This window comes from Bombina bombina, chromosome 12, assembly GCF_027579735.1.
Source record: "Bombina bombina isolate aBomBom1 chromosome 12, aBomBom1.pri, whole genome shotgun sequence".
Lineage (NCBI taxonomy): Eukaryota > Metazoa > Chordata > Amphibia > Anura > Bombinatoridae > Bombina > Bombina bombina.
Genome location: NC_069510.1, coordinates 124,887,805 through 124,902,697, shown reverse-complemented (window position 1 = coordinate 124,902,697; position 14,893 = coordinate 124,887,805). Strand labels below are relative to the sequence as shown.

General features: G+C 41.4%; 1 protein-coding gene across 1 annotated transcript in view; it reads left to right on the top strand.

Annotated features, from left to right (window-relative positions):
* The window catches only part of NUP188 (nucleoporin 188), a gene marked incomplete in the record, with an annotated part of 235,410 nt that overhangs the window by 52,670 nt on the left and 167,847 nt on the right, over nucleotides 1-14,893 (top strand). The window contains 4 exon segments of the mRNA XM_053696185.1: nucleotides 92-136; nucleotides 8,042-8,134; nucleotides 8,274-8,396; nucleotides 8,522-8,733. Of these exon segments, the coding sequence (XP_053552160.1) occupies nucleotides 92-136; nucleotides 8,042-8,134; nucleotides 8,274-8,396; nucleotides 8,522-8,733 (473 nt within the window).

Genomic DNA, 14,893 nt, shown 5'->3' with positions numbered 1-14,893 from the left:
GTGAGAGGTGCACGTTTTGTGTGGGGGGGGGGGGGGATACTTCTGTAGTCGCTGTCTTGTGATCCCAATGTGTTTGTTTTTTTCTTTGCAGCTAGTGCCTCAAGATGAAAGACAGAGCCAGTCTTTGTTGCTTAAGGTGTGTCCTTTTTACACTGTTATTTATTTACCGCTATGTAAGATACCAAATGTTATATTTTCTTTGGTGCTGCAGTTTGAAATCTGCCTAGTCTTCTTTTGCCTGTGTACCTTATATGACAAGGGTTTGATAAGTGCACTGATATATGTAAAATCAGTGTTCTCCGCAGCTGGGTTGAATTGGGACGTAGCCAAGTAACACTTTTTTATTTATAAATGTGAGTTAAAGGGACAGTCTATTCCAAAACAAACTTTCATTATTCGGATAGGGCATGTCATTTTAAACAATTTTCAAATTTACATCTATCACCAAATCTGCTTTGTTCTTTTGGTATTCTTAGTTGAAAGCTAAACCTAGGAGGTTCATATGCAAATTTCTGAGCCCTTGCAGGCCGCCTCTCATCTCAGGGCATTTTGACAGTTTTTCACCACTAGAGGGTGTTAGTTCATGTGTTTCATATAGATAACACTGTGCTGGAGTTCCTAGGAGCCAGCACTGATTGGCTAAAATGCAAGTCTGTCAAAAGAACTGAAATAAGGGGGCAGTTTGCAGAGGCTTAGATACAAGATAATCACAGAGGTAAAAAGTGTATTAATATTACTGTGTTGGTTATGCAAAACTAGGGAATGGGTAATAAAGGGATTATCTTTTAAAACAATAAATATTCTGTTGTAGACTGTCCCTTTAAGTCTACCAAAGAACAAGTTAATTTGGGTATCAAAAATAATAAAACGTTTACTTGACTTTAGCTTATTATTGGTTTAAAGTTTTTCCGAGTGGTCAGTAAAATCAGTCGGGTGGTGCAACCATGAAATAGGTCCTGGGGAGATCACTGAAAATTAGGAATCGTAATGTTTTTTTTTTTTTTTGTGTGGTTTTTATTTTGTTTGTTTTTTATTTTTATATATTAGGGCTGAGTTAGACTAGTCGACTAATCGATCAGTCGATCGGTCTCTCATTAATTGACTAGTATTACTGATTATATTAAATGTTGCTATATTTTGATAGTCAAAAACAGCCCCGTAGCCAGCCTACCAGGCCTTAGCCTAAGCCTGCTACCGATTGCAGATTGTCTCACTTGGTGGCAGTTATGATGACGTGTTATTACTAGGTTTTAAAAATAAATTTTAAAAAAAGAACAATTTTACAATTACATTAAAAATATTTTGCATTTAATACCTATTTTCTGGTAAGAGGGGGTAATTTCGACTAGTCGATTGTAAAAATATTAGTCATGCACACCCCTAATGAATATATATATATATATATATATATATATATAAAATAAAAACTGCTTCTAAGCATATACTGTGAAAACCTAATTTTCTACAGGATACACAAACATTTCAGCCATTGATTTAAAGGGATAAGTCATTTTCCTTTCATATATAAATAGTATATATCTGCAGGGACAGTGTACGGTAATATGTTCTTGCCTTCTGTTTTTTATGGATTTTTTTTATTGCTGGTATTAAGTTTCTTATGTAAAACTCCTTTTATTTTTATATTGTCAGCCCCTATACTAAAACAAAATCCAATATTGTAGTATTGGCTATAGAAAATCTATTTAAACAATGGCCAGTAGAAGAAATTAGCCTCCCGGGGGGTGTAGTGGGGGAGACACCCCAGCCTGGTTTAAAGTGGGTTCCTGCTGCCTTTTCCATTTTCCTCAGTACATTGTTCTTTTAAAGGGACATTGTACTTTAAAATGTTCAGCACTTTAATGTGTTTTTATTGGTCCATTTTACCTGCTGGAGTTTGGAGTTTGTGTTTTCATAACTTCTTTTCTTTCCTATGACATGGAGAGTCTACAACGTCATTCCAATTACTAGTGGGATATTCAACTCCTGGCCAGCAGCAGGAGGCAAAGAGCACCCCAACAAAACTGTTAAATGTAACTGCCTTACCCATAACCCCCAGTCATTCTCTTTGCCTCTGTCAATGGAGGAAGTTAAGTTGGTGTCTGAAGATATTTAATCCTTTTATGGGTATTTTTCACTGCAAGCAAGGATTGGGGTCTAGCTGTGTCCACATCAATCTCTTCAGTAAGAGTAGTGGTGGCTTTTAAGCAGTTAAAAGGCGGCGAGGTAGTCCTTGCTTTTATTTTAACACGTTGCTTCCCCTTTGAAAAAAGCCAGAATTGGTTACTCTGTTCTTTATTTTCCTACAGGTCCATGACAGGGAGTAAAGTACCTGCCACACCTAAGAAGCAGCATCTGTCCTGCAGTTGGATCCAAGGTGCCTTTGCCTTCTAGGTATGGAAGGACAGCAGCATTTAACAGGTTAATCCTCATGTGGATCTATGCAGTTAGTCTTCTGACTTAGAAACATTTTCCTGCGCCTTGCCTTTTTATTAGTTATATGCCGTAGGCTTGTGTTATTGGAACATGTCCTTTTGTTTCCTCTACCTAGCTGTTTGCGATCACGGTAGTTGCTGTTTTCGTTTTCTAGACTGTACCTAGTCGGACTTGCTTGAGAGTCCTGTTTTTGAGGTATGCAGTTGTTCCGCCATTGTGAGCGGCTACAGTTTAGCCATTAGGATAGAGGTATCTCTTTCATAGGTATTGTGAGGGAGGATCTGCAGGCTGCCGATATTGAATACTGTGTACACAAAGTATAATGGCTGTAATCTACATTCTTTTATGTTAACTGTGTATTAAGTGTTATAAGTTTACTTTCTGTACCCACCAGAGAGACCAGAGTTCAAGTCATGTGGGCATGATATTTGTGGAGTACATTTTATTAACAAGTGTATGAATAACGTACTCTGAGTGTAAGGGTATTATGTACACTCAGTGTTATGAGTGTCATGTACTCACAGTGTAATATGTATTTTGTTCTCAGTATGTATCACAGTGTAATGAGTTATGTACACACAGTGTATTATGTACACACAGTGGAATGGGTATTATGTACACACAGTGGAATGGGTATTTTGTACACACAGTGTGGAATGGGTATTTTGTACACACAGTGGAATGGGTATTATGTACACACAGTGTGGAATGGGTATTATGTACACACAGTGTGGAATGGGTATTATGTACACACAGTGTGGAATGGGTATTATGTACACACAGTGTGGAATGGGTATTATGTACACACAGTGTGGAATGGGTATTATGTACACACAGTGTGGAATGGGTATTATGTACACACAGTGTGGAATGGGTATTATGTACACACAGTGTGGAATGGGTATTATGTACACACAGTGTGGAATGGGTATTATGTACACACAGTGTGGAATGGGTATTATGTACACACAGTGTGGAATGGGTATTATGTACACACAGTGTGGAATGGGTATTATGTACACACAGTGTGGAATGGGTATTATGTACACACAGTGTGGAATGGGTATTATGTACACACAGTGTGGAATGGGTATTATCTTGACACAGTGTGATGACTCGGTGGAATGGGTTCTGTTCAGTGTATTATATGTTAAGTTCTCATTGTGTTCACACAGTGTAATGAGTACGATGTTCACTCAGTATAATGAGTATTATGTACACACAGTGTATTTAGTATTATGTGCTCACTGTGTCATGAGTTTTATGTTCACTCAGTGTAATGAGTGTTATGTATGCACAGTATAATGAATTTTATGTACTCAGTGTAATGATTATGTACATTCAGTGTAATAGGTACTATGTACCCACTGTATAATGAATACTGTGTACACACAGTATAATGAGTACTACGTTCACTCAGTGTAATGAATATTTGTAATCTCAGTATAATTAATATTATGTATACTCAGTGTAATGAATATTATGTTCACTCAGTACAATGTGTATTATGTACTCGCTGAATAATCAGTCATTTTGTTTTCATACAGTGTAATAAGTATACACATCAACTTATTTTTATTTTTCAGACGAGTTTAGGGGATTAGACTGGGAGCTAAAATGTGTAGCTTCACTGTGCTAGCCCGCAAGGCTTTTGGTTAAAATCTTGGCAAGCTTTTCGGCTTTACCTTATAAGAAATCTCTGTTTGGACCTGGTCTGGCGGAAATGTTTTCTGAGTTTACAGGTGTAAAGGGATCTTTCCTACCCCAGGACAAGAAGAATAGACCTAGGGTTTGACAGACTTTTGTCGTTCTTTTCGCAACTTTAAGGGACAGAAGTTCTCCTCTCTTCTTCCGGACCAATCATGGCCCACTTGGCAATCCAGTAGCCTTCCGCTGACTCTAAATCTGCATGAAGGGTCCGCCCCCGATCCGAGTTTGAATCATGTGGGGGGCAGGCTTGGATATACCATGGCATAGTATCCCAGATTTACAGAATAGGATTCTAGTCTTGCCTTCCATGGGGCAGACTACTCCTGTCTTGATTATCCGCAAACTAGGTAATGAGGGGAGGCCTTCTTAAATTGCGTGAAGGACCTATCCTCAGGGTTCCGTCCCTCAAGATGGAAACTACCGTTCCATTTTTCCATTGGCCCAGGAAGGTTCTTTTTATGACTTCAATAGACCTGAAGAACACGTATTTTACATGTTTCCATTCACTGGGTTCATTTCCAGTTTCTATGGTTTTTGCAGCAACTCCTTGAATATTCTCAATGGTTCTGGGGGCACTATTGGCTGTGATCAGATCCCAGGGAATCGCTGTAGCACCTTTTCTGGAAGACATCTTGGTTCAGGCGTTATCTTTTCAACTAGCCCTATCTCATACAGAGATTTGTTGTCTTTTCTACGTTCCAGGGTGGAAGGTGAATTTGGAAAACAGTTCTTATTCCATCTACCAAAAAGGTGTTTCCTAGGGACTATAATAGATTCCCTGTCCATGAAGATTTTTCTGATGGAGGTCAGAAAAGACAAGAATCTTGCTTCCTGACTTTCTCTGCAGTCTGCCCTTCACCCATCTGTGGCCCAATGCATGGAGGTGATTGGTTTGATGCCTACATCAACCATCAGGGAGGAATGAGAAGTTCCTTAGCGATGAGGAAGGTCTCTCAAATCTTAGAATGGGCAGAGACCCGCAACTGTATGATGGCAGTGATCCACATTCTGGGTGTGGAAAACTGGGAAGCAGACTTCCTCAGCAGACATTCGTTTCACCCGGGGGAAAGGGCCTTCCACCCGAGGTGTTTGAAGAGATTTGCAGCAGATGGGGGATGCCGGAGATAGATCTCATTGTCTCTTGTCTCAATGCCAAACTACCCAGGTACGGGTCGAGATTGAGAGATCCTCAAGCAGAGTTAATAGATGCTCTAGCGGTTCCATGGAGGTTCAGACTCATATCTCTTTCCTCCATTGCCTCTTCTCCCTCGTGTGGTGGCCCTCATCAAGCAGGAGCAAGCATCAGTGATTCTACTTGCTCCATCCTGGCTGTGAAGGACCTGGTTCGCGGATCTGGTGAGGATGTCCTCTTCTCCTTTATGGAGGTTACCTTGTCGCAGGGACCTGCTGATACAGGGTCCCTTCCTACATCAAAATCTAGATTCTCGGAGGCTGACTGCGTGGAGATTAAACGTTTAGTCTTAGCCAGGAGAGGTTTCTCTGATAGTGTCATAGACACTTTGATTCAAGCTTGTAAGCTGGTTACTCGGCGCATCTACCATAAGGTGTGGCGAACTTACCTGCACTGGTGTGAGGAACGTGGTTTCTCTTGGCATAAGGTGAAAGTTGCCAGAATTTTATCCTTTCTCCAAGCTGGATTGGAGAAAGGTCTATCTGCCAGCTCTCTGAAGGGATAGATATCCGCCTTGGAGTCTCAATCTTGTTCTTCGTGTTTTGCAGCAGGCTCCGTTTGAGCCTATGCATACTGTTGACATTAAACTGTTATCTTGGAAAGTTTTTTTTTTTTTTTCTCTCAGCCATTATCTCTGAGATTTCGGCTTTACAGTGTGATCCACCTTACCTTGTTTTCCATGCCGATAATGCGGTTTTATGTACTAGGTTAGGTTTGCTTCCTTAGATGGTGTCAGATCGTAACATTAACCAAGAGATTGTTGTTCCTTCCTTGTATCCTAATCCTCCTCCAGTGAAGGAACGTTTACTTCACAATCTAGATGTGGTTCGTGCTCTGAAGTTTTACCTTCAGGCTACTAAGATATTTAGACAATCTTCATCTTTGTCGTTTATGCAGATAAATGTAGGGGGCAGCAGGCCACTACGTTTTCCTTGTCTTTCTGTTTGAGAATTGTCATCCGCTTGGCCTATGAGAAAGCGGGGCAACAGCCTCCTGAGAGGATTACGGCTCATTCCACTAGAGCAGTTGCTTCTTCCTGGGCTTTTAAGAACAAAGCCTCTATGGTTTATATTTGTAAGGCGGCTACCTGGTCCTCCATACACACTTTTTCTAAATTTTAAAATTTGATGTTTGCTTCGGCTGAAGCAGCTTTCGGGAGAAAGGTTTTGCAGGCGGTAGTTCCCTCAGATTAGGGTCCTCCTTTTTCTTTATTTCCCTCCCGTTATTCCTTCAGTGTCAGTGTCCTCTGGAGCTTGGGTATTGTTTTCCCAACAGTAAGGAATGAAGTCGTGGACTCTCCCTGCCTTATGGAAAGAAAACAAAATTTATGCTTACCAGATAAATTCCTTTCTTTCCTTGTAGGGAGAGTCCACGACCCTGCCCGTAAGAATTTATTTGGCGGCTCCCTTTTTTGTTATTCTTCTGGCACCTTTATACCCTGTTTCTCCTACTTTTCCTTGTTCCCTCTGCCGAATGACTGGTGGGAATAGGGAAAGTGGGAAGGATATTTAAGCCTTTGGTTGGGGGGTCTTTGCCTCCTTCTGTATTTCCCGACATTAAGGAATTAAGCCGTGGACTCTCCCTGCCAGGAAAGAAAGGAATCTATCTGGTAAGCATACATTTTGTTTTCCTATGTAAAGAGGAGACAATATCACTGATTAATCTCCCAGTAAGGGTATGAAGGGGAGAGAGATTTTGTATGTGAAATGGCAGCTTCTGTTTATTCAAATCCCCAGCCATAATTAGCATTTCCATACCGAACATAAATAACATTTTAAGCAGGCTCAGTCCATTGTTATGGGCATGTCCGATGATTTTAATGAGAAAAACGGCTATTTTAAATACAGAAATAAACCAGAAGGAAGAATGTCACATACATTTAATACTCTGCAGTAGGTATAACAAGTCGTTTGGAACACATTAAGGGAAAAAACATTTTTTAGTACAGTGTCCCTATAAAGTGATGGTGAACTGTCACATATTTTAAAATCAGGTCAAGAATCTATGCAATATTTTACAGGGACTTTAATTGATCACTTCTAATGAAGATGCGCTGTAATTTACTTTTTAATTTAGCCGTACCATTCTAATACCCTGCGCTTCCACTGCCCACTTCAAAACTCATATTTTTTATGAGCTTTTTTAACTGTTCTCTAATCATCGCTCTAGCTACAAAACAAAGCGGTGAATGGATAGAGCGCTGATTGGAGAACAGTGGCCGGCAGGAGCGCTGGCTATTAGAATAGCACAGCTAGATTAAAAAGTGCATCTCTATTAGACGTGATCAATTAAAGTCCCTGTAAAATATTGCATAGATTCCAGACCTGATTTTAAAACATGTAATGTTCACCACCACTTTAAGCTCTGCATTGCAAAAAAACCCAATTAAAATTCAAGCAGTTTTTATTAAATAGAAAAAGAAAAGCAAATGTATTCTTATGTCTTGCTGCAGTCAGTTAGGGACAAGCATGAATAAGCTCTATTGCGCAACAAGCAGAGATCTCAGTTCTATAGGATGTACGCCTGTCCTCTGCTGGCAGAGAAAGAGTATTGCAGTTGTGCGAGTTTTCTAATACTGTTATCTGTATTGTATAACATTACTGTCTCTCTCTGTTAGGTTTATGAGACTAACTCAGCTGAGTGCTACTAGGAAATGATTGTAACTATATCCCAAGTAAACCTTAGTTTTTACTTCTTGCTCTTAAGATAGCGGAGTATTACTATGAAGAAAGGATCTGCATGCTGCGATGTGTCCTACAGCTCCTGACTTATTTTCAAGATGAAAAGCACCCGTTTATGGTAAGCATTTCCCTTCACGCACATCATGCGACTGTATTTACATGGCGAAAGTCCCGGCTGATCTGTTGCGTTTTCTGACAAATGTTCCCTCTTTATAGAACACTGCTTTTCCTGACTTTATTTTCTGCTGCTTTCTCAGGAGGCGTTCATGGGCTGTGTGTATGCGCTGAAGGAGAAGGATTTCATAGGCAAATACCACAAGCAGTTTGAGAATCTTTTTAAACAAGAAGCTCCAACATGGGAAACACATGGAAACCTGATGGTAAAACAGTTTTGTGCTGCGTTTGTTTAAAGAGCGCCATATAACTTGTGTGACGGTTGCTCATGGTTTACAGATGTAAAGTTCTTGCAGCCTTCCCATGAATCTTTCTGTTCTTTTTATTTCAGACAGAGCGCCAGGTGTCTCGTTGGTTTGTGCAGTGTTTGAGGGAACAGGCCATGCTGTTGGAGATCATCTTCCTGTATTACGCATACTTTGCCATTTCTCCCTCTGAACTTCTCGTACTGACCAAATTGTTTAAGGAACAAGGGTTTGGACGAAGGCAGCAAAATCGGCATTTGGTGGAGCCATCCATGGACCCTCTGGTAGACAGAATTGGGTAGGAAGGCTTGCATTTCACTTTGTTGATAAACTTGTTTCTATATAGCATGAAATATGACTCTCCCACTGACATCCGAGTCTGAATGTGACATTGGAGTACAATTCTGTGTACTCCTGAAGAGGCCAACAAAAGCAAACCGTATTGTGAATTATTCACTCCTTGGGCTATTTATTTAAACAGATTGGAAGCCTGGGTGTTTTTTTTTTAAATTGTAAAACTTTATATTTCTTAAAAAAACATAAATGTATACAACTGTAGCGCCTTTTGTCATGCGCTTTACCATAAGTGAATAAGTCATAAGAAGGGTATAGTGATTTGTCTTGGTTTACCCAAGTAGCACTCACCAAGGAATACTGCCTCATTTTAAATGGAACCCTGGCAGAGTCTCAAAGCCTCAAATCTCTTCTATAGGTATATAACTTCTCCTCCTCCTTCACTGACAATTACTATTTTGTTGTTCTATTTGTACCTATTTCTTCAGCTCCTTCTATCTGTATCTGAACAGTGAGAGCTGAATTTCCAATATCTGGGCTCCTTCGTGTATCACTTCCTAGCGAAACCAGTAATTTAAAATGTAGCTTTCTCCCAAACCACACTGCAGGTAGCTTTTTTTGTCCCTAATGGCATAGAGAGTCCACAAATCCATTCTAATTACTAGTGGGAATTCAACTCCTGGCCTCCAGGAGGAGGCAAAGAACACCCCAGCAAAGCTTTAAGTATCCCTTCCCATAAACCCCCAGTCGTTCTTTGCCTTTGTACATAATGGAGATGTGCGAAGATGGTGTCTAAAGAAGATTAATCCTTTAATGGGTAGTTTCCCTGCAAGCAAGGATTGGGGCGATGCTGTGTCCATGTTATTCTCCTGAGTAAGAGTTTCCATCTTCTTCAGGTCCCTGTCAGACGTCGGCTGAATCTGTCAAACCTGAGACGCTGTGCATGCCCTGCAACTGGAGATCCTAAGGTACGTGCTTTTCCCTTCTAGGTGAGAAGGTCCAAGCACATTAAGGGTAAATGCCCTTCCTTTATAATAGTGGAGCCTAGGGACTTGGATATAAATCTCCTCATTGTTGGGATTTAGTTTTTGGGCAGTTAGGCAGGTTTCTCCTATGCATGTTTTTACATTGAGCTGGGACGGAAACTGCCAGGCAGTCATGCAGATGAGCTAAGTATCTGTTTATAGCTCAGTAGCTATGTCTCTGCTGTGTTTTACCGTATATTAAGAAAGAGAGGATTGAGCTGGGACAGAGGCTGTCTTATAAGAGGCTTTTGGAAGGGCTGATATTAATCTTTATTGAAGGGTTATTTAGGAGGAGCGTTTTTCTTACTAGTGACTTAATAGAGTTTGCGATCTACAGCGCAGCATCTTCGCAAGCTTTTTTGTACTGTCGCAGTTAATTTTTCTCTGGGCAGTCATGTGACGTTCGCCTCTCTCCTTCCGATAGCAGGAGCGACTTCATCTCTGGGAATTAGCAGCGTATCTCCTGAGAGCCGCTGTGCAGTCTACGGAGAGTGTTAACTGTCTGACTAGATATTGTAGGAGGTGGTAAGACACACTGGCATCGACTCTTGGGAATAGAGGTGCCATTTTAGTTCACAAACGTTTTGTTTCTGTTTCTGTGTTACGGCTGTGTTATCAGCCTTATTTTATTTACTCTTTATTTGCATACTGTGGAGGAGATCCCTTTTGTGTGGGTTATGTTTATTTTGCTGAACTAGAATCTTTCATTATGGAAAGGGAAATGGATTTAGCTGCTTCATTTAAGAAGTGCTTATATATTCTGGAAGCCAATGTGATTCCTTCTATGCAACCTTGCTCATGTTTAGAAAATGTTACAATGCAAAAATAAGGACTCTGCAAATGCTAAAAAGTTTAACCCTTCTGAGCCCTCCGCCTCTCAGGATGTAACCCTTGACATGCCTCAACTTTCTCCTCAGTCCCCGTCCTTAGCCATTACACAAGAAGTACTCTGCGCTTCTTCTCAGTCTGCACCTGGAGGTGTTTTTTTTACCAGGTGATTTTTGAAGCACAGCTTACCTCTGCTGTTTCTGCAGCTTTGAGTGCTTTACCTGTTGCAGGTAAGAGGGGAAAAAAAAAAACTAAAAATATTTCCTCTAAGTCAGGTATATCATCTAAAACCAAGGTGGCTTTGGTCAGTTTATCCCAATTATCTGAGGATGACAATTCTTCAGCTACCTCTGAGGGAGAAATCTCTGATCCTGAGTCTGTTACAGTTAGTACCGTAGACTCAGAGGAGGTTAGCACCTCTGTTTACTTCTGAAAGAGGTCCTAGCTACTCTGGAGGATTCAGAACCTGAATCTGAGACTCCCAACGTTGCCAAACTGAACAAGGTTTTTGATGTCAAACCTATTTCAGTGGAAGTTTTTCCTGTTCGTATGTCAGACATTATTTCTCAGGAATGGGAGAAACCGGGTGTTCCCTTTACACCATCTCCTGTTTTTAGGAAGATGTTTCCTGTTGCAGATTCTGTGCGGGAACTTTGGCGTACTGTTCCTAAAGTGGATGGAGCGATTTCCACATTAGCTAAAAGAACTACGATTCCTCTGGAGGATGGCACTTCTTTTAAAGACCCTATGCACACGAAGCTGGAGGGGTACTTAAAGGGACACTAAACCCAATTTTTTTCTTTCATGATTGAGAGAGCATGCAATTTTAAACAACTTTCTAATTTACTCCTTTTTATCAATTTTTCTTTGTTCTCTTGCTATCTTTATTTAAAAAGCAGGAATGTGATGCATAGGAGCCGGCCCATTTTTGGTTGAGAACCTGGGTTATGCTTGCTTATTGGTGGGTAATTGTCCGCCTCCAATAAGCAAGCGCTATCCATGGTGCTAAACCTAAAAAGGGCTGGCTGCAAAGATTTACATTCCTGCTTTTAAAATAAAGATAGCAAGAGAACGAAGAAAAATTGATAAAACGAGTAAACTAGAAAGTTGCTTAAAATTTCATGCTCTTACTGAAACATGAAACAAAAAAATTTGGGTTTTGTCCCTTTAAGAAAAAAATTTCTTCACCAAGGGTTGCTATGGCAGCCAGTGGCTAGTATAGCGGCTGTCGCAGGTGCTGCTTCTTACTGGTGTGACTTCTTATCGGGCTTAATTTTGGAGGAGACTACTGTGGAGGAGATCCAAGACACGATCAAGGCCTTACAACTGGCTAATACCTTCATTTGCGATGCCAGTATGCAGGTAGTTCATCTCGGTGCAAAGACTTCCAGTCTTGCCATTCTATCTCGCAGAGCCTTGTGACTGAAGTCTTGGTCGGCAGACATGGTTTCCAAGTCTAGGCTTCTGTCTCTTCCTTTTAAAGGGAAGACCTTTTTTGGTCCTGGCCAGGATAAAATCATCTCAACGGTCATGGGTGGAAAGGGCGCCTTTTTGCCCCAGGTTAAGAAGATTAGACCTAAGGTCGCCAGACTTCAAATTTTCGTTTCTTTCGTAATTTCAAGGGACAGAAATCCTCTTCTTCTTCCAAACCTGAACAGATCGAGCCCTCTTGGAGCAATCCAAAAAGCCTTTCTCTTAGAACAAGTCAGCATGAGGGGTTCGCCTCTGATCTGAGGGGGCAGGCTTTAATTTTTTCTCAAGAGTCTTGGATTGGAATTTCTCTCAGGGATACAAGATAGGTTTCAAATCTCATCCTCAGAGGCAGATTTCTCCTGTCAAGATTATCAGCAAACTAGGAAGAAAGAGAGGCATTCTTAACCTTCGTCAGGGATCTCTCTTCTCTAGGAGTGACCGTTCCTCTTCCTCTAGCAGAGCAGGGTCGAGAATTCTATTCCAACCTATTTGTGGTTCTCAAAAAGGAGGGAATCTTTCGAACCATTCTAGACCCGAAGTGCCTCAGCAAATTTTCTCAGGATTCCGTCCTTCAAAATGGAGTCGATTCGCTCTTGGTTCAGGAGGGTCAGTATATGACCACCATCGAACAGAAGGACGCTTACCTTCATGTTCCTATTCACAAGAATCACTTTCAGTTCCTACGGTTTGCCTTCCTGTACAAACACTTCCAATTTGCAGCCCAGCCTTTTGGCCTAGCCACAGCCCCACAAATCTCTATGAAGGCTCTAGGTGCTCTTTGGCAGTAGCAAGATCTCCAGGAATTGGGACGATATCTTGGTTCAGGCTCCATCTTTTTATTTAACAAAATCCCATACAGATTCTCTGTTGATTCTCCGCTCTCATGGGTGGAAGGTGAATCTGGAAAAGAGTTCATTGGTGCCAAATACCATATGTTTTTTGGGGACGATCATAGACTCGATCTTGATGAAGATTTTCGTAACGGAAGTCAGAAAATCCAAACTTCTTGCTGCTTGTCTTTATCTTCAGTCATCTGTCTGCCCATCGGTGGCGCAGTTTATGGAAGTAATTGGTCTAATGGTGGCTTCCATGGACATTCCTTTTGCTCGATTTCATCTGAGACCTACGGTTATGCATGCTCAGATAATGGAACGGAGACCACTCGGTCCTCTCTGAGGATAGTCCTAGACAACCTGATGAGACTCTCTGTCCTGGTGGCTCTCTCAGGACCATCTGTCCAAGTGAACATGCTTCTTGAGACCATCCTGGGAAATTGTGACCACGGATGCCAGCCTTTCCGACTGGGGAGCAGTTTGGGGTCCCTTAAGAGCTCAGAGAACCTGGACTGAGGAGGAGTCTGTCCTTCCAATAAATATCTTAGAATTGAAAGCAATCTTCAATGCACTGATAACTTGGCCTCAACTGAGTTTGGTCCAGTTTAATCAGATTTCAATCGGACAACATTACATCTGTGGCTTATGTCAACCATCAGGGAGGGACGAAGAGTTCCTTAGCTATGAAGGAGATGTCTCTCATCCTTTGGTGTGTGAAATCTCACAACTGTCTCATTTCTGCCATTCACATCCCAGGTGTGGACAACTGGGAAGCAGATTTCCTGAGCAGACAGACGTTTCACCCAGGGGAGTGGGCTCTTCATCTGGAGGTATTCTCAATGATAACCCTCAGGTCGGGAGTTCCAGGGTTAGACCTGATGGCGTCTCGTTCAAACACCAAACTTCCAAGATACGAATCCAGATCAAGGGATCCTCAAGCAGCTCTGGTGGACGCTCTAGCGGTTCCATGGGACTTCAGTCTAATTTAACCGTTTCCTCCGTTTGCCCTCCTTCCTCTGGTGATAGCCGCATTCTGTCCTTTCTTCAGGAGGGCCTGGAGAAGGGTTTATCAGTCAGTTCTTTGAAGGTTTAGATTTCTGCCCTTTCTGATCTGTTTGACCGACTTACCAGATGTTCAGTCGTTTGTTCAGGCCCTGGTCAGAATCAGGCCTGTTTTTAAGTTTGTTGCTCCTCTATGGAGCCTTAATCTTGTTCTTAGGGTTCTGCAGCTGGCTCCGTTTGAGCCTATGCACTCTGTTGATATTAAGTTATTGTCTTGGAAAGTTTTGTTTTTACTAGCCATTTCTTCTGCTCGTAGAGTCTCAGAGCTTTCGAGTCTACAGTGTGACCCCCCTTATCTTATTTTCCATGCATATAAGGCGGTCCTTCATACCAAATTGGGTTTCCTTCCTAAGGTGGTTTTGGACCGTAATATCAATCAGGAAATTGTCGTTCCTTCATTCTGACCTAAGCCTTCTCAGAAAGAACGTCTATTACATAACCTGGATGTAGTTTGTGCTCTAAAATTTTATCTCCAGGCTTCTAGAGATTTCCAACAATCTTCGGCCCTTTTTGTAGTATTCGCTGGTAAACGTAAGGGTCAGAAAGCCACATAAACTACTCTCTCTTTTTGGTTGCTAAGTGTCATTCAGTTGGCATATGAGACTGCTGGTCAACAACCTCCTGAGATGATTACGGCTCATTCAACCAGGGCGGTTTCTTCTTCATGGGCCTATAAAAATGAGGATTTTGTGGAGCAAATTTGCAAGGCGGCTACTTGGTCCTCGTTACATACATTTTCAAAATTTTACAATTTCAATGTTTTTGCTTCAGCTGAGGCTTCCTTTGGGAGAAAAGTTCTTCAAGCGGTGGTGCCCTCCGTTTAGGTCCGCCTGTCTTGTTCTTCCTCCCTTTCCATTCTGTGTCCTCTAGCTTGGGTATTGGTTCCCACTAGTAATTAAAATAGATGAAACTAATAAGGTATACCAAAGCGCCAACTATATGA